At 49.8% G+C, this 18,733-nt stretch overlaps 5 protein-coding genes across 5 annotated transcripts; all 5 read left to right on the plus strand.

Moving 5' to 3' along the window:
• Positions 1-32: 32 nt before the first annotated feature.
• BCR38DRAFT_451385 (replication factor RFC1 C terminal domain-containing protein) lies at positions 33-3,625 on the plus strand. The gene is made up of 4 exons (XM_040861459.1): positions 33-333; positions 384-428; positions 481-3,126; positions 3,174-3,625. Exons 1-4 carry the CDS (start codon positions 167-169, stop codon positions 3,484-3,486), a joined length of 3,171 nt encoding a protein of 1,056 aa, XP_040709916.1. The 5' UTR covers positions 33-166; the 3' UTR covers positions 3,487-3,625.
• A 415-nt stretch (positions 3,626-4,040) lies between these two features.
• BCR38DRAFT_528608 (uncharacterized protein) lies at positions 4,041-6,235 on the plus strand (the record flags this gene model as incomplete). The annotated part of the gene is made up of 5 exons (XM_040865433.1): positions 4,041-4,092; positions 4,162-4,369; positions 4,436-4,730; positions 4,797-5,123; positions 5,214-6,235. 5 exons carry the CDS (start codon positions 4,041-4,043, stop codon positions 5,904-5,906), a joined length of 1,575 nt encoding a protein of 524 aa, XP_040709917.1. The 3' UTR covers positions 5,907-6,235.
• Positions 6,236-10,597: 4,362 nt separating this feature from the next.
• Positions 10,598-11,208, plus strand: BCR38DRAFT_119489 (uncharacterized protein). Its single transcript, XM_040853456.1, has one exon. It carries the CDS (start codon positions 10,635-10,637, stop codon positions 11,169-11,171), a length of 537 nt encoding a protein of 178 aa, XP_040709918.1. The 5' UTR covers positions 10,598-10,634; the 3' UTR covers positions 11,172-11,208.
• Positions 11,209-11,345: 137 nt separating this feature from the next.
• Positions 11,346-12,290, plus strand: BCR38DRAFT_119500 (uncharacterized protein). The gene is made up of 2 exons (XM_040853457.1): positions 11,346-11,974; positions 12,115-12,290. Exons 1-2 carry the CDS (start codon positions 11,476-11,478, stop codon positions 12,132-12,134), a joined length of 519 nt encoding a protein of 172 aa, XP_040709919.1. The 5' UTR covers positions 11,346-11,475; the 3' UTR covers positions 12,135-12,290.
• Positions 12,291-13,473: 1,183 nt separating this feature from the next.
• On the plus strand, positions 13,474-14,444 carry BCR38DRAFT_322464 (uncharacterized protein; the record flags this gene model as incomplete). Its single annotated transcript, XM_040854781.1, has 2 exons — positions 13,474-13,858; positions 14,005-14,444. Coding segments are annotated over 2 exons (825 nt in total), but the record flags the coding sequence as incomplete, so codon positions are not given.
• Positions 14,445-18,733: the final 4,289 nt, after the last annotated feature.

Here is an 18,733-nt window from a genome sequence, read left to right on the forward strand (position 1 = left end):
AAGCGCAGAGCGCGTCATGATGTCGCGTATCTCGAACTTCTAAGTCAACTGCAGACCTTGAGCGTGCTTGTGTAGCCGCCACTTTTAGGGTCGCAAATTCGCCCTCAAAACACGAAATTACTCCCTTAAGTCTGTAAAACCCGACATATCCTGCGAAGAGAGCAAGATGCCGCCAGACATTCGCTCATTCTTTGGCCCTAAAGGAGGCGCCGCACCGCCGAGGACAGTTCCGAAGCCAGTACCGAAGAAGACCGATGACGATTCTTCGAAGCGACGCAGTAGAGCTCGCAAGGTTATCGAGGACGACAGCGACGATGAAGTGATTGCCGCCCAGTAAGCTCTGCTACACTTGACTCGCAATTGAGTATGCTGAGACCAGCTAGACCCCAGAAGCCCGCGACTAGATCTACACCAAAGAAAAAAGCAGCGTATGTTACTCGACGTGCTATGTTGTAAAATTGATCTTGATGTTTTGTGCAGTGAGAAAGAGGTCCAAGGAATAGAAACTACAGCGAGTTCTTATTTTGCATCCACCAAATCTAAGGACAAACCTGCCGCAAAATCTGCTGCGAAACCCGAGTCCAAAGTAGAGCCACGGTCAAGTCCAAGGACCAATAAGAAGGCACCAGCCACGAAACAGGAGTCGACTCCGCTGAAAATTCGCGAGACGACTGCGAAGAAACGCTCTACGACAACTGCCAAGACGTTGCATATCAACGATGAAGATGCATTCATGGACGATGATGTCGATGGTGGAGATGACATATTTGCAGCTGATATCCGGGATCGTAGCAAGCGAAAGAACGATGATTACGTTGAGGAAGAGAGCGAGGAAGAGTTTCTTCCAAAACCGAAGCGAGTTGCTAAACGTGGCAAGACGATAGCGTGGTCTGATGATGACGATGATCACGACGAGCCCATCGTGGCCAAGCTTGCCAAACCCGCCAAGTCCTCCGCCGCCGGCAAGAAGAGGAAGTCCCCCGAAGCAGAACCAGACGACCATGAAGATGATGAACTGCCCCCTCACAAGAAACCAGCACCGAAGAAACCAAGGGCACCAAAAGTGAAGGTCGACGAGCCCGAGGATGCATCCATACAAGCCATCTTTGACAATATTCCGACAGTCAGACCACCAACACCACCTGCGAGGGACCCCGATGCGAAGTTCGACTGGAGAAAGGCCCAAGGTGGCGGAGCTAACTCCGGTCCACCTCCTAACCCAACCTCTGAAGAATTGCCCGAGGGAGAGGAGGATTGTCTTGCGGGCCTCACCTTCGTATTCACTGGACAACTCACGTCCATCGCGCGGGAAGATGCTCAGGCACTGGTCAAACGGTATGGTGGAAAAGTAACGGGTCAGCCCAGCAGCAAGACGAGTTACGTCGTGTTGGGCGGCGATGCCGGTCCCAGTAAGCTGAAAAAGATCCAGGAGCATGGGATCAAGACAATCAATGAACAGGGCTTGTTCGAGCTTGTCCGTCGGCTCCCCGCCGGTGGTGGAAGCAGCAAGGGCGCCGAAAAACTGCGACAGAAGCGCGAGAAAGAAGAAGAAAAGATAAAACAGCAGGCCGCTGAGATCGAGAAGGAAGAGAAAGCTCGGAAAATAGAAGCTGGGAAAGCACGCGACCTCGCTGCGGCTCGAGGGGCTGCAGGACCTGCTCGGGCTGCTACCGCTCTAACCTCACAACTCTGGACTGTGAAATACGCTCCGACACAGCCGAGTCACATATGTGGGAATAAGGCCGCCGTGGAGAAGATCCAGAACTTTTTAAGAAACTGGTCGAAGAACCGCAAGTATGACTTCCAGAAGCGGGGTGCAGATGGGATGGGTGGCCACCGTGCCATAATACTATCAGGCCCTCCTGGTATCGGCAAGACGACTGCAGCTCATCTTGCTGCCAAACTTGAAGGTTATGATATCATCGAACAAAACGCCAGCGACAGCCGCAGCAAAAAGCTGGTCGAGCTTGGTGTCAGCGACGTCATGAACAACACTTCCCTGAACGGTTATTTTGCAGGTGACGGGAAAAAAGTGGACGCAACTAAGAAGAAGATCGCACTCATCATGGACGAGGTCGACGGCATGTCAGCCGGTGACCGTGGTGGTGTTGGCGCCCTGGCCAAGTTTTGCAAGAAGACCGATGTCCCCTTGATTCTCATTTGCAATGAGCGCAAATTACCCAAGATGAAGCCATTTGACTTTGTCACCGGCGACATTAAATTCCAGAGACCTACGGTCGATCAAATACGATCTAGGATGATGACAATTTGCCACCGGGAAGGGTTGAAGTTGTCCGCTCAAGTTCTTGACGCCCTCATTGAAGGCAGTGACAGAGATATCAGACAAACTATCAACATGATGTCGACTGTCAAGCTCGACCAGACCTCTATGGATTTTGACCAAAGCAAGAACATGTCGAAGGCGTGGGAGAAGTCGATTGTTCTGAAGCCTTGGGACATTTGCCAGAAGATGCTCGCTGGTGGGTTATTCGCGCCGGCAAGCAAGTCCACACTCAATGATAAAATCGAGCTCTACTTCAATGATCATGAGTTCAGCTACCTGATGATCCAAGAGAACTACCTACGCACAAAACCGATGGCGTTGAACGCGAACTCGTACAATAAACGGGAACAAAACCTCAAGGCATTGGAGCTTGTCGATATGGCCGCGGAAAGCATCAGTGATGGTGACCTGGTCGATCGGATGATTCATGGCCCCCAGCAGCATTGGAGCTTGATGCCCACGCATGCGATCTTCAGCACCGTGAGACCTTCCAGCTTTGTGGCTGGGCAACTGATGGGTTCCAATTTCACCTCATGGCTTGGAAACAATAGCAAGTACGGAAAGCTGGGTCGATACATTCGCGAACTCCACTCGCACATGCGACTCAAGTCCTCCGGGGACCATAACGAGGTTCGACAGCAGTACTTGCCAGTACTATGGACACGAATCATCCAGCGCTTGGCTGCTGACGGCAAAGAAGCTGTTGAGGACGTAATAGAGCTTATGGACAGCTACTACCTTACCAGAGAAGACTTCGACTCCATAAAGGAGTTGGGTGTTGGACCTCAAGACGAGGACAAAGTGGAGATTGAGGCACAGACAAAGTCTGCATTCACAAGACTGTACGTTTATTCCTTCCCAATCCGCAAATTTTGACTAACTTGTGTAGTTACAACCAAATGTCTCATCCCGTTCCCTTCATGAAGGCTAGCAACGTGCTCGCGCCCAAGAAAGCCGCAAAAGATGTGCCCGACCTCGAGGAGGCGATCGAGGAGGAAGACGAGGCTGAGATCGTTGAGCCTGTCGAAGCTGCTGATGACGAGGAAGATATCAAAGGCGACAAATACATCAAGCAGCCCAAGGCCAAGCCAAAGAAAGCTACGAAGAAGGCCGCGAAGATAGCCGATGACGACGAGGATGAAAAACCCAAGCCGAAGGCACGTAACAGATCTAGTGCTGCCAAGGGCAAGGCGAAGAAGTGATGTAAGCATGGATATTGTGCATAAATAAATGGCTTTCTTGGAACGGGCCCCAGGGCAGTAGCTGCAAAAGCACCAAGTTAGGAAGGCTGTAATAGAACATTCGTTTGGTAAAGTAAACAATACTAGGGCCCCATTGATGACTTTTGAGGCAAGAATTGTTGACCAAGTCATAACGCTGAGGGTTAATCTACTTTAGGTGGTTTGACCCAAGTTTCTCCCCTCCTTTGCTATTGATGCTTGAGCTCCCTCTGTGGAGCCTTTTCTGTTATAACTTGCCATTTTTCTTTGCTTTCACATCATCGTCGCCCGGCCGATTGATGATACCCCAGGTCACGCCTAGAATATTTCTAGACGTGGCAAGCACGTCTCTATAACTCAACCCCACACTCTTTCATGTCCTAGTTGTCCGTCATTGTCTCCTTCCCAATTTTAGCATATTAATACTCTTTTATTTTGTCTTGTTCTAATATCACCATTGGGCACTCTGCTTGACGGCACTGGTGTCTCTACCACACTCTTTTCTTCCTACCTAGAGACGCACTCGCAAGGCAGCCATGACAATCTTGGGGTCTGATTCAAGCCCTGTTGCCCAGCATGTCCTACTAGGTAAGCAACATCCAATCCTGCTCCATTGCCCGGAAGGAGCCTCTGACAGTACTGACGAACACGTCCTAGGGCCTCATGGGCGCTTTCTCCCGGGATGCTCTGGTGGTCAACGTCAGTCCAAAACGGTGATGATTTCCAACGCCATGATGAAAGCCTATACTAAGATGCGTGGGCCTTGCTTGGGTGGTGCGGAGGATCCCCTTTTTGAATGGATTCGACTTCGAGAAGACCTGCAAGAGCGCAACCCGCCTCCTGGGGATAGAAAAGACATTAGTCGGTGAGTTGAGCGCTTCAAAAACTTACAACTCTATATTGAAACAAACATGTAATTGACTGTGTACAGAATGCTGGCTAAGATCGATCATGTGCTCGAATCGGAGAACCCCGATGGCAACTCGCCTCGCGATGCCATCTTCGCGATCGAACGCCCTGCTATCGACCACATTTGTCCCCCGGCTGGCATGGATCTTTCTCTGCAAGCAATGAGTGCTTGCTGTGGTGACTTCGAATTTGAAGAGGATTCGGATGATGAGGAGGCTCATGTGCCTAGTGGCCGCATCTCGCCGTGCACCTTTCTTGCCTGGGCCAAGGACTGCACACGTTGGGAAGATAATGCCATTAAGGTTCCTACTGATGAGGTTCGTTGCTCACTCTTCTGATATGACCAATCCTGTAGAGTGGTGGATTAATCTTTTGGGACCTAGAACGCCGCCCGTCAGCGACCCCCTACCCCTGAGGTATCCGACACGCCTCCCGCGCGACCGCGATCCAATCGCTACCCTCCGTGGGGAAACCGCCAATATGATATCGAGACTGGTGTCGAAATGTCGCCTTGCTATCCCGTGCCCTGGGAGCCTTCTATCCTCTGGACGGCTGAAGGCATTGATACGGACCGCGTCGACAACGTCGGCTTCGATCACAAGTACAGCCGTATGGATCCCATCGCCGGCCGAAAGCTACATGAATTACGACATCAGGGCAATATGCAAGAGACTACCAGTCCGACGGGTGAGCACGATCGGTATACTTATGTGAGTTTCCCCCCTTTTCCCAAATCCGCCATCAAGGCTGCGGGATCGAAGGGAAAGAATCAGCTTTTAACTAACCCACAGCGCCCCCAGTCCGAAGTAGAAGCCGCCATCACGCAATCTCCCCTCGCCAACCTCCGCCTCAACTGCTGCCCCCTCCCAGACGGCCCGGTCGCCGGCCCTGAAGAAATTAACTCTCACCTCGGCCGCAAGTACAACACCATCGCCCTCAACGACCGTGCCTCGATGCATCTCATCACCCTCCTCCGAGAGCAAACTATCAAGATCCGCGACCTAGAGCAGCAAAAGGACGACGTCCGAGCCGCCATCGCGTATCTCAAGCACAAACGCCATGAGCTTAACTTGCTCGAGCAGCAGGAGAAGAGAAAAGAGAAGAAGAAAAAGCGAATCCGCGACCATGTGGCGAATCATGTGAGAGAGGTGGATTGGGAGCACGAGCGGTCGTGTGAGAGGGTTGAGGGGGAGAGGGAGAAGGTGATGAAGAATGAGGGCGTCATTGGGGCGTTGGAGATGGATTTATTTGAGATTTGTTTTGAGATTGGGAAGATCTCGCCTGAGGAGGTATATGAGGAGCTTGCTCGGGTTGAGGGACGACTTCAGGATGGAGATGGCGTTGTGAGAGGACAGTCGCCTTCGGGCTCTGGAGGGAATATAAATGGAGTGAAGGTAAACGAGGCGAATCCGTTTGCGAGGTATGTGGATGAGTCGCCCGAGAAGCCTTCACCTACGCGAGGAGGGTTGGATGCGGAGTCAGAGACGTTTTGAGGAGTTTGACGGGTGGTTGTTCGAGTACGAGAACGATTCATCAACCCTTGGCTGTAAGGACACTCGTTGGAAGGCTTATAAAGGTTTACACGCCCGTCGAGTCTCACTTTCCCATGAGTGGATCAAGAACTCGATTGGCATTACATGGGCTTGTTGGACGGACGACTGGTTCTGGTTCAGGGGTATAAATGGCTGCTTTTGGGCCGCAAAGAAAAGGAAAATTGAATATTCAGAGGCACTGGGTCCGAGTCCAGGGAGGCTAAAAGTTTAAAGGGGCAGACATTTCTGGCTCTGGCTTTGGTTCCCAGATAAATGTGGGATTATAGGGGGCGTATGTTGGATTGTACGACTAGATACTGAATTGTAAGAGTCAACAGGTGGCTTCACCATAATAATGGATGATTTTCCAGACCTATATCCCTATCTGTTGCTCCCGTAGTGTCGGGAGGCTGTGTCTGGCCACGTGTTGGGTCTCTTATCGACTGCGCAAATTGGGGTTTCTTACGAGCGCCCATGTAATTCGTTCGCGCTCTCTGGGACAAAATCTTTAACATCTCCCTCGAAAAAATCTCATTGTAAGTCTAAGTTACGACGATGAGCCTCATCACGACGGCGAAGCTCTCGCTCATACTCAGAGCCGTCGAAAGACAACGTATCGAAGCGAAGTCCATCATCTGCGAGCCTCGGGTTATCTCTGTACCTAGGACAGCGTATAGCCCCAGTATCAACTGGAACTCTATGAACCCAAGGCGGCAGCTGGTCAATTTGAGGCCGTGGGCATGGAGGCCGCGATGGTGGGAGTGGAAATTGCCTTAGGCGTGTTACGAGTTCTTCATGCTTTATTTGCTGTTGTCGGCTGGTGTAGTTGGTCACTTCGCTGGTAGATAAGTCCCGATTTGAGCCTCGCCCACTTGCGTCGGTGACGAGTCGCGGGTTCGAATCCTGCAGCTGACACACAAGGGGGTTTAGTCAACCCTTATGGCGCGCTGCCCACCTTGTTGACTTCGCCTACCTAGCGATAATAGGGAGATTGGTGCAGTTTAGGATTACGAGCATCCTAGCCAGTCGACCGTCAAGCACTACGTCGGCGGAATATAACTCGACAGCCGGTCCAGAATTCGAATCGTTAATCCGGCCCCTTATCGGACCTCGCCTATCCGATAACGCTCGTCGGCGAACCCGTCCCCTCACGATAGAAGGCGCGCAGCACGCCCTCTCGCCGCGATTCTTGCGAGCGTCTAGACCACGTTACGGTCTATCCACTTGAGCGTATGGTTGAGATGTATACGCTCGACGAGAACCCCAATTAGCAGATACTACGACTTGTCGCGACAAAAAAAATAGTCGAGCATCTTCTGCACATCAGCAGCATCCCACCCCTGAGGACGAATTTAAGTGCCACGTTACCACACTTATCGGTAGTTCAGGCAGGGGTTGTAGCACAGACTTAGGGAGGGACAGGAGGTTTAGTAGTCGTTTGGCTACAAGTTTACCTGTATAACCGCCCGACGCGGCTTAAGGGCCCGCTATATCATCTATAGCCCCTTAAGGGAGTACTTGTAGAGGTACCGAGGGTTAACACCTACGGCGTATTTAATATTATTTATTTATTTGCTGTTGTTTCTTGCTGTCCCTCCCCGCCTGGTAAGCCTCCTCTCTGATCCTCTCAATCTTGATAGCGTATGGTGTTTGGAGGTAGCTCACAGCCGGTGCTAGTGCCATGGGCATTGGTAAATGACTTATAATAGATTCCTCTTCGGCTCTCTCCTTATATAAGTTGTCATATTGAGGCCAAGTATCCGGGTACTAACGATTTGACTACAAAATTAGCACCAATATTTCATGTGAGGCACTCAATGGCTAATTTTCTATGTTTCAGTTACATGAGAGAAAAGTTCTTCGTTAGGTCGAATGGAATAAGTATTGAACATATAGGAGATCCTGCATAAACAGAGTTTTGATGAACAACCTCCTTGGTGTGCGGTTCGCCCCGTAGAGAACCCGTGGAAATTACAGTCTGGGAGAGAGTCTCGCCTAGAAGTTCTTCTGGGTCGCTTGCAAGTGGTTCCACGTCACAAATAAATGCTTGACCATCCTGGGGCTTCAACCTGACATTATCTTCCACTTCCTTTTCCTGTACTTGCTCTTGTTCATTGTGAGTATCAAAATGAACTCTTTCCTGGCTAGCCGAGTTGTGCATTCTCCACACGTGCCTCTTCAAATTATCTAGACGGGTGAAAATCTTACCGCAGCCCGGTGTACTGCAGTGGAATGAAGCCTTCTTGTCTTTGATGAGTTGACGATGGAAATGGGAGAACTCGAGGCTTCGGCAGTGGCGCATTCGACATTACGTATGTGCAGGAGTCTTTTAGTGGCATATAAATATCTCAATTCCGTACTCTTAGTTGCTCGATGAACAACATCTATACTTCTATAGCTGAGCGCCGAAATGGGCCTGATCGTCCCGATATGAGTTGGCCAGCTCGATTCACAAGTAACCTTTAGCAGGAGTGCTCCTCAGTGCTTCTTGATCGATTCCCCGTCAGGTACAGCCCCATACTGGTTGACGACAATTATGGATGAGAAGTCTTAAAATGTGTTTTTCAGATTTTCTATTTCATAGCTTCGAGAATGCAAAACCTGTTCTGGTAGGGGTAAGTACCTCATTAGTCTGGTACTAGTGCTCATTCCTGTAATTGATCATCAAACGCCCAACATATCGATGCGGTATCTGGAGTCAGGGGATAGACTACTTGGGCGGCCCGTGTGGCTTACCTCGGTATCTAGAAACAGACCGGCGTAAATACCCCAGTCACACGGCTCGTCTAAGAGCAGACCATATAACCACAAGTTTATGCCTATCACTTCCTGAGACTCCCGGAAAGAGTTCCGACGTCGAGTTCCGGATGCAATATTAAGTAATGTCTTGAAACTAGGAACATTACGCCTCCCCATTATCAGCTACTTAAAAAGCTGGAGTCGACTCCTGGGTCACTTTCAAATCTACCGAGTAAATACAAAATCTACAAGACAGACTTCCCAAGCTCGTCCTCGCCCATCCAGGAACAAAACAGGCCCCTTATCAACATGGCAAATTCGAGCCAAGACAGCATCAACCGCTACATCGAGCTGATTAAAAACAACGGCAAGTACAGCAGTGACTTCAAGTAACCGTAACTTATGCTTATCAACGCAGGTGAATTTGGTGACATGTTCTGGATCGCCGAAGCACATATCGGCGGCAATGGGAAAACGGTCAGGATTCACTACTCGGTTGACGTCAATACCAGCGGCTCCAAGTCCAGCAACCTCAACAAGAAGAAGGCCAACGACAAGTCTGGCAAGGTTCCAAGCTCGGTTGGTTCCAAGAAATGAAATTCTCGAGCGTATCTTGGATGGCCATGTGTCTGTGACTGACGGGCACCTGATTATGTCGGCAGGTATGGAAATTGCGACAGCGAGGTCTGCCACGCTCATGAGAGGTTGTCTTGCCTTGATAGTCAATGAGGATCAAGTTATAGACAAGTGCAAGGACTATGATGGTGTGATGTTGCATTCCGTTGGACTGTCGTTATGTGTTGGCTGCCGCCAGTTCCACGAACCTCACATGCTTAGACCAGCACCACCAATTTCATTTATTTTTTATTTCAAAATTGACTAATGGTGGTGATAAGGCTTCGTGTACTGGCCAAGGTACTAGAAGCCATCAGCCCACCCAACCGACCACATGTAGTTTTGCTGCATAGCGCATTCGGGAAAGCACCGCGCAATAATATCCCGAAAGGGTTTAGTGATCCCTACTGCACTTTTTAAGGGGTCTTTCCACGACCAAGCCACCTTTCATCCGATGAACAACAGTCGTTCTCTTTGGATGATTTTTCAACTTTTACAATTTTGACTGAGGATGAGCTGTCGGACCAAATAGCGCCAGCTGGTTAGGTCACAGATCCAGCCTCGTTCAACCCCTTCGGCTCTTCTCCATCGAGCTATCCCTAAATATAGGAGCCTCAGCATGAGATCACTTCCGAACATAACCATAATTACACGCTTTTCAACAGCAGTGCCAATGATAGTGGTGCCACACTGGACTTCTGTGGCACCGTCAATCGCACCATTGGTCATTCAAATCAAGAATCTTACTTGAACTTTGGTCAGTCAAACTTCTTTCCACAGGGGCTCCCGCAGCCTCCAAGTGGGTCTCAATCTCCACCATCAGTATTGCCTCAAAACGCCTTCAACAAGCTGGCATCCATATTTCAAGATAGTACGTTGGGCTGCACTGTTCTTACATCGGGCCCTGCCAGTTGGTAAGACCAAGCAGATACCTCTATCGCTGGATGAGGCGTGAAAATAGGGGTAACAGAGAGAACTTCCAACCTCCAACTGTCTCGCACCAGGCGATACCCGACTTGGATACAAACCTTTGGTTGCAGGACACTCAACATCTGGGCCCTTACCGGACCTTCTCGACCTGGGTATCACTATATATCATGATTATTTAGACCTGGAAGATGCGCCCGGGCATTTGAATCCATTTTCAGCTTCTGCAATGCTAAGGACAACTACAAGACTCCAATGACTATTTGCCAGGCTCTACCGGATTATATCATCAAGAGATTTGCCAAGGCATACCTATAGTCCGGTGGATGCACGGTAATATGCCTTGCGACGTTGCGTGCAAATGTGCAAAAGAATGGCTTCGTGAGAAGAGCTACGATCGAACATCTAATGCCAGCTACGATACTACGACACCGCGTCAACCAAGAAGCCGGAGTTCGAGAGATCAGTCAAGGAACTCCATCTTTCTGGCCTCCTGAAATACCGGAAGGCATATCTATACACGACGGCAATGAAGACAACTTCATCCACGTTAGCCCTGAAGAAGCCCTCAACAGGAGGCAAAGCAGCAATACGAATCTCTTCTCCACTCGCGCCATTCATATCAGTATAAGAAAACGAGACTATTCGGCCAAAAGAGCGTCTACGGCGCCTAAAAGATCAGATAGTTCTTTGCAACATCCAGATCGACAACTGACACCATCGTTCTCAGCCTATACAAATGCGTCAATGGCTTGCATACCGTGTAGAATGAAATACAGTAAAAAACCATTGACTTACCCTTCCGATAGCCTCTTCTGCCCATTCAAGAGTGGTCTGGGCCCGTCGTCTCCGTGTTCCGAACATTGCAGAACTCACTTCACCAATCCCATTAGTGAGTGCTCGGGGTCTCATGCTAGCATGGGAAATATGCCAACCGTCGGATGAGTCTGCCTTATATGTGCGCAAGCCTATCAGAGATACTTCAATATCCTTTCCCAGAAAAGTAATGTTTCTAGGAGCTTACAGATTCATAGATTTCTTTGGGCTCAGCGAACGGACATTGCCATCGATTGTTACCAATTGTGCCATTAAATTCTTGGAGCTATCGACAGAGGGGCACGTCAGGACCCCAGAGGTGGCTATGGGATGTGATAACCAGCTCCGTGCTTGGCGGCTAAACCAACAATCCGGGCTTCCTACTTGCAACGGACATAGCCAGGAGGAGATACCGCCGTCAAGGTACTGAATTATGCCTGATAAGGCATCAGATCCTGCCACACTGATCCAATGGATCCGCTATGGTACGAACATGAAAGCCGAGCTGGTCCCTGAAAACATGGAATGTACTCTGGAAAACTTTCGCGAAGGCTACACAAGCCATCAACCGGGGCTGCCACTGTTGAGTGCAACAACTCCAATTCAAGACAAATCCTCACTACTTGTTTCAGAAAAACTCGCCAAAAACGTCTTCAATATTACCTGTCTGACAAGATTCTTGGACCATCGCCACGAAGTCCTGGCAAACAAGAACCAGGACAGTCTCGAGCGTCTTGGGGGTGACCACAGGCTCGTTTTCAGCTTCTCATATCCTCCCTACTTGACTATGGCAGATTGCAATACTCGGCTATCCTCCTCCAGACTTTACCCCGAGGTCAGAATCGAACTAATAGCCAACGTGATGAAGGCTACCCGAGAGCGTGACATGCACGTCATGAACCAGATTGATCAGTTGAAAAGACACTGTTGTCGTGAGTGTATCTTCATTTTCGGCCCGTTACAGGAGCGGATGAGGTTACTTTATGTGGCCAATAGGGAGAAATATCACCGATTTGGCGAGTCCATTATAACTTCTGTAACCGTGAATGCTGACATGAGTCTCTTACATTAGTTGTTTGGAGCCTATACTAAAACAACACAACTATAGCAGATATTATGACACGAATATTATGTATGACGACTTTTTAACATATCAGCGGCGATCCTGAGCGTTTGCCCTTTAGTAGCTACTTTTCTGCCAAACAGAGCGGGACATACAACCAAGGCGATGATCCAAGGTGAACTGACTGCGAGGCTCAATAAGTCGAAGTTCTCAGAGCTTTATTTACGTACGTATTTTCCGTATATTAACATTACATTAGGATATGTAGCTCACCAATATCCAGTCCAAAGGTCCCGGGGAAATGTAGATGACCAAATGTACCTCGAATTGCGGCAGGGGTTGGAAGACAGGCGGCGGAACTCAGCAAAGTCTAAAGTCAAGGGGAAAGAAACGGGTCTCACAGGGACCATTTGACTTTTCCCAGATGCTTCGGCTTGCGTCGTTGCTCACGAAGGAAAGATAGTGGGTGTCCGTCACAACCGATGGACGTTCCACGAGGTTTTTGGATCAACACGACCTGACGCAACTGTTGAGCCCAAAGCATAAGGAGACGTGAGTGTTGCATTGTGTTATAAATGGCGCCGGTCTTGTTCGACATGTAAATATCGATCGTGCGGGCCGGGATTTAAAAAGACAGTTCATGCAATGACTCCTGTACCGATGTTTGACCAATTCCCCTCTAAAAATCAGACAGAATATGTACCATATCTCCTTTTCTACTATGTCTTCACTATACTTCACTCCATGCCTCTGAAGTCTGTATCCCTTAAACTAAAGCCATATAATTATCACCAGCGATGTTGACTCAGAAAACAGTGTTTTTACTATGCTTTGGTGGTATACAGAGAGTCTTGCTTTGGAATGACCAGCAATATGTCCGCCAGCTATATGTCAATTAGGCACATTTAGTAGCTGTCGAGCCGAGTGAAGTCGTAGCCATATTCTCGTAATTGCTGACACCGAGAAAACTGTGTCGCCATTCCAAACAGCTTCTTTCAGCTATATGTATCGGCTATTTCAAAGTGACCTAGTTTCGCAGAGGGGGCCTATCATGCATGTTGTCCAACATCGAGAATAGAACTAGCTAGCTTCGAGACGGTTCAATAATTGTATCTTGGTGCAGCGCAGCTTAGGCATGTTCAGCTGCAATAACCACCCTCGGCTTTGCGACCATGGACGAATTGGGTAGACTTGCAGTGCGGCTGAGAGAAACCTTGACAACTTACCACTCAGTGATACCATGGTTTGTATTTATAAATGTAAGCATGGAAGAAGGGAGATCTTTTGCTGACATCGGTTACCATGAGAGAAATCATCCATGTTTTCAGATGCCTTCTTGTATCTAACTAAACTATTATGGGCATCACACCTCCCATCCCTCCGCGCCCACCGGGCTACGAGCTCAAGACTCTGGCGAACCCACCATTACCTGCCCGCCCATCGAAACAGAAGTTACAGCAGCAACAAAGCTACCTACCACCACCACCACCATCTCCGGCTCAACACCCTCAGTCCCAACAGAGTACATTCAACCAGTTACCTCAATGGCAACCACAAAACCCGTTATCCAATGCCTCCCAACCATCTCAATGGACGCCTCTATTTCACCCAGACGGCACGCCAACGCCTCTTTTTGAAGCACTCACAGCCGACATATGGAAGCACTTAGATTCCGGTCGAACCGGGCATATCACGCCCGAGGTATTTTCGGCGTTCCTTGATGTGCAAGGTTTCCTCCTGGAGAACAATACCTGTAAATGCTACACCATCTCACATGACTTCACCTCACTCACGTTCGCCATGTTCTCACCTGTACGAAAGAAAGAAGAAGACAAGACAGGAAAAGGGGGAGGGGGCAATCATAAGTTAGAAAGCTATAACTGACGAATGTATAATCAGGGAAAGCAAACCACAAGCCCAATACCCTGGGCATGTATACCGCCGAAGACATCGCCGACTTCAAACTTAAAGCCGCCTGCGAAGCTTGGTCCTTCGACCACACCGTCGTCGTCCGCAGTCCAGGCCGCCCGCAACTCCCTTACGGCGGAATGCCGCTGCTCAGTCTCCGCGGACTCACCGACATGATGGCCGTTGAATACGCTGCAGACCCGGACCAGTCAACCCAGTGGCTCAATGCTGCATTGCGATACTACGGCGTGTGGCCGGCTTTGGTTCCCCTGCCGAGGGATGCGTTATTGAGGGCAAGGCCGGCGGAGGTACAGGACAGGATTGACAAGGCGAGTGTGCGCAGTCAGAGAACGGCAAGTGAGAGCATGGAGGCCACTAGGGTGAGGAATGAGATTGCAGCGCAGGGGAGGCGGAATGCGTTAGAGTTGCTGCAGCATGGGTATTATGTCAGGAGGTATTATTGAGAAGAGCATTACTGAGGTTGTGACTGTATGTTCTGTAGGGTTGCAGGTGCAAGAGTCAGTGTGAGGTAATATGAGGCAATGTGGAAGAGGGACCATACGTCGTACGAAGGGGTATAGGGGTGGGAATATGGTGTGGGGGCAAAACTGCTTTATGCAATCTCCCGCACAACATTCACTATCTCTGATTTGAGGAGCCAATCACAGAATGGATGGGGTTGAGGTTCCCAATATACCGTCAGCCGACGATATGTTTCAAGTGGAGTGCATTATCGTCAGGTGCCCTGTGAGGTGACAGGCGTTTTGTTGGAGTCTGTCTGAGATGACACAACTTAGTTCTGCAACCAAGCTCTTATGGTTCGAAACGACACTTCTTGGGAAATCTCTCGGCTCATCTCTGTGCCTGTATACCCGGAGCGGATCACTCTTGGCGAGTCCACTCAAGCATAGTAGCCAAGGGACAATGTCCATGACCTTGAGTCACTGAAGTGTATTTCCCGGCCCTCTTGGAGCAAAATAAGCGAAGTCAGGCATCCCGAGATACCCGACATTCCAAACAGCATTTGCACTACAAACCCTGACCACTGTGACATTTGTGGAGGAGCACGAAACTCTATACCTTATCCGAAGGCTGCCAGTGTCAATGATACTTTCTGGGTTGGGGTTGAAACAGACATCTTGTCCACACTGAGATATGTAGTGTACCGCCGGGAACCATGCGGCCTGCGGGACTGACGATTTCCGAAAAGCCTTATCTTGCATCTGATGTTACTTCCTATGCTCCCCATGCTTTTTTGTGGTGAACCCAATGATAGGATAGAGTTTACGACCAAGTAAGTAGGTGAGTTGAGTGAGTGATTGAAGACGTCCGTCCAGTAGTTGGGCGCGAAAGCCGCCAATGCCGGCGTGGACGCCACTCTGCATTGGCTTTGACGCCAGTGTGATGATGATGGGATGGTCATGATTTTCTATGTGTGTCTCGAAGCCAATCAAGCTGTCTGCCCTTTGTCAGGATCAAAAACAAGGTGTAACTGTAGCGAGTTAGATTTTGATCAATCCCTTCCCCCGCCAAGTGGCGATTCTCGTGGAGAGAATCGTCTTGTGGGGCGTGAAGTGAGAGGGAGGGCTACTAGTGGTGGTGGGCAAGCTTTCTGATGTAACAACGGAAGTCCAGCAGGTTTGCGTTCATTCGAGAGGTGTGGCTGGTGTTGTAGATGAAGAAGATGTATGACGTATTTGGTACCGAAGCCAGGAATAAGACGAGTACATGACCCTATCTGGCACGAACGGTGTGGCTCGTATGTTTTGCAATGCCGGCGAATCACAATGGGCTGTCATGGTGAGACTATCACATGAATCACATGATAGATGTAGGAGCATCCCCAGTAGTTAACCTCGTGTGGATACGCTGACTTACAGATAGAGCAAGTGGTGGGCCTGGTGAGTGTAAGTGGTAATGTGAGCTGAACAAGCAGTATACAGGATTCAGTCGATTCAGTTGACTGGGATGGAGGACTCTTCTCCAAACTTGCCGTCTTGCATTGGTTAACACACCTCTAAATCAGCGCAGACTTCGGCCGATGTGAGATGGCATGCATAGTACAGAAGCGCCTGCACTACACTGTTGGCGCTCATTTGGATAAGAGCCTGCCCGACATATGGTACTCGTTTTCGTACCCAAGATAAAATCGTAATCTCATTCATCTCACATGAGCCCCAGCAGGTGTCAACGGGATCAAAGAATAACTTATCATACGAGATCATATCATGACTGAGCAGATGTCAACACCTCGAGCGACCTGCTTCTCCTCTGGATCATCTTCTTTATTAGGGGTGAAATAGCGTGCACACTGTGATGGAGGGGCAGCAAAAGAGGGTGACATCGGTTGAGCGAGCAGGGATGGAAGAGGCGCGGAACTCTATTGGATCATGGGAATGTCCTGGCCAATCATCAATTCACCCCGATGTCAAGAGCAGGATTTGGGTCGAAAAGGGACTCCTGAAGGGACTCTTGAAGGGGAGGGTCAGCACCAAATCGGCGCGATTCCTTTTGAAGCAGAGCGGTCTATGTGGTAGTGGACGACGGTCATATCTCTCGCGCGGCTGCCATGCATGCAGCAAGGGAGAATGTGAAAGCCATGCTCACTCACCTCCGCATTTTGCGATGTACTCGTTCTGGCCCTCCGTCCGTCTGGGGCCCCATACTTGGCCGATACGCGAGTACGAGATACAGCGGTGGCATGACTGTGAAGATCATTTGTCAGTTTCTTAAAGCTTGAAACTTGATGGAGAAATGCCTTTTTATGGTTTCGGCCAAGAATAGCCGCTCGCGGGCTTTCGCGAGAAACTGCCTTGCGAGGTCAGAATGTATTAAGTAGTTACCATGAAGACGCGGAACTGGACGCGAAAGACACGGCGATTCCAGCCGACGGTACCGCTTTGTGTTGAGGTGAATCTCACATCTCATTTGGATGCGGCTTCGCTTCCTGGTTCGCTTCCTGGTGGTGCAGGACTGGGCAGGCATGTTTCTACCGCAAACTGACTCGGGCAGATCTTCACACATTATTTTTTTCGGACATTTGAACACGCAGGGCAAAGCAGCACATTCGTAACGGCCTGCATCGAGTATGCTATCTTGTAGCGGAAAGGAGTCCAACTAGGGCTCAGTTGAGATGATAGATCATATGTTCGGTGACTAACAGAATGAGAGATGCAAGGGTTGTGCTTCGTAACAGAGCTGAAATATGACTATGAGAAGGCCAGAACAGCCAACTTGGGCACGGTGTACAGTTCTTGACCAGGAGTTCGTACAGTGGAAATCAACTTACCACACGCCGAAGACAACCGAAGACAAGGATTGTACGCAAGTGATTGAGAAAGGATGTCAGATCGCAGGAATAACGGGTTTGCTGGTGTACTAAGATGGAATCCCAAGCGGCTAGAATTATAGAGGAGGCCTGCGCCATGACTTGGGAACTCGGATGTACGCAGCAGTCTCGATACCACCGAGAAAGGTTAAAGAACCTCGAAGTTGCAGAGTCGTACACACTCCGGTGATAAATGCATGGTATACGTGGGGCAATTCCTGTACATGAAACCACAAGATGTATCTATCACCAAGTCTTGGACATCGTTTTGAGCCTGCGTACGAGTGTACAACGACGAAGTTGATATCATTGGCCATCATATGAAAGAAGCCGCATGCATCGCAAGCGCTTGCGGCGGAAAATGGGTTCCCTTAGAGGCTAAGAGCAAACCAGTGGGGTACTGCCCGTGCGGCAACAAATTGCTCGTGCCATGTTCATATCAATAGACGATAGTCTCGGATGGGAGCAAGGTTGAAACCGGCCTTCATCAGGATTTCAAGAAGGATTTCAAGAGGACGAGGAGGCTGAACGAAGTGGCTGGGTCCATAAAGTCGCAAGTTGTGCAGGTTCTGGTAGATCGTGCTGCCAAATGTCGATGCTCAGGCACGTCTATCATGCGTCCTGCAATGCGAAAATATGTGGCACTCTACAATCGATTGACTCCGAGGTAGTCGTCGTCGACGAACCCATGTTGTATCGGTGAAACCGGTCTACTGTGGCCAAACTGCTTGGGAAGTCCGAGGCGCCAGCAAAGCGCCATTGGAGAGCCCAGCAGCCCTATCTTCCATTCACGAGCGGCGACAATAACGTTGTCGAGCCGGCTGCTCTAAACGTATTGCCGATGCGGAAAGTTGTCCCTGGATTTCCTGCAATTCGAAAGGAGTCTAGAGCGGGATGCAGCCGCAACTGAAAATGGAAAGGCGTCGTGTGGAGAAGTCACCCACCCCGGCCTTTCGGCTCTCTCGCACGAGACTGACTTGACCATTGTTCTGTGCCTCGGACCATTGACAAGAATTGTTTCATGTCCTCAAGTCGATTGTTCCTTGATTACTGCATACGCATACGCATATTTGGTTGCTCTGGGAGTCGGTAACGTCTCTTTGGCAGGTTCCCTTTCCAACCTGGCCGGACGCTTGCGCCAAGAGGATTGGACCGTTGGCCCGCGCGGGACACGACAGACAGATTGGCTGCTTCTGGGAACGTGGATTGATGAGGCCACGATGCTTCGTTGCTAGTGGACCTGGACGACCTGACGATGCTACGGCCACTCCAGCAACGGGGGTATCGTGACAAGTGGAGCCCAGACCTCACAATCCTGCATTGGGCAAGCCGAAGTCAATGGGTCCAGGCCTGGGTCCATGACGCACATGCAGCCTTTCCAAGGCATCGTGA

The sequence above is a fragment of the Pseudomassariella vexata genome, assembly GCF_002105095.1.
Source record: "Pseudomassariella vexata strain CBS 129021 chromosome Unknown BCR38scaffold_24, whole genome shotgun sequence".
Classification (NCBI taxonomy): domain Eukaryota; kingdom Fungi; phylum Ascomycota; class Sordariomycetes; order Amphisphaeriales; family Pseudomassariaceae; genus Pseudomassariella; species Pseudomassariella vexata.

Coding starts and splice junctions, on each gene's coding strand:
- BCR38DRAFT_451385 (XM_040861459.1), top strand. CDS start 167: ATGCCGCCAGACATTCGCTCATTCTTTGGCCCTAAAGGAGGCGCCGCA. Junction 334..383: donor GATGAAGTGATTGCCGCCCA/GTAAGCTCTGCT, acceptor GAGACCAGCTAG/ACCCCAGAAGCCCGCGACTA. Junction 429..480: donor ACACCAAAGAAAAAAGCAGC/GTATGTTACTCG, acceptor TGTTTTGTGCAG/TGAGAAAGAGGTCCAAGGAA.
- BCR38DRAFT_119489 (XM_040853456.1), top strand. CDS start 10,635: ATGCCAGCTACGATACTACGACACCGCGTCAACCAAGAAGCCGGAGTT.
- BCR38DRAFT_119500 (XM_040853457.1), top strand. CDS start 11,476: ATGCCTGATAAGGCATCAGATCCTGCCACACTGATCCAATGGATCCGC. Junction 11,975..12,114: donor GTTGAAAAGACACTGTTGTC/GTGAGTGTATCT, acceptor CTCTTACATTAG/TTGTTTGGAGCCTATACTAA.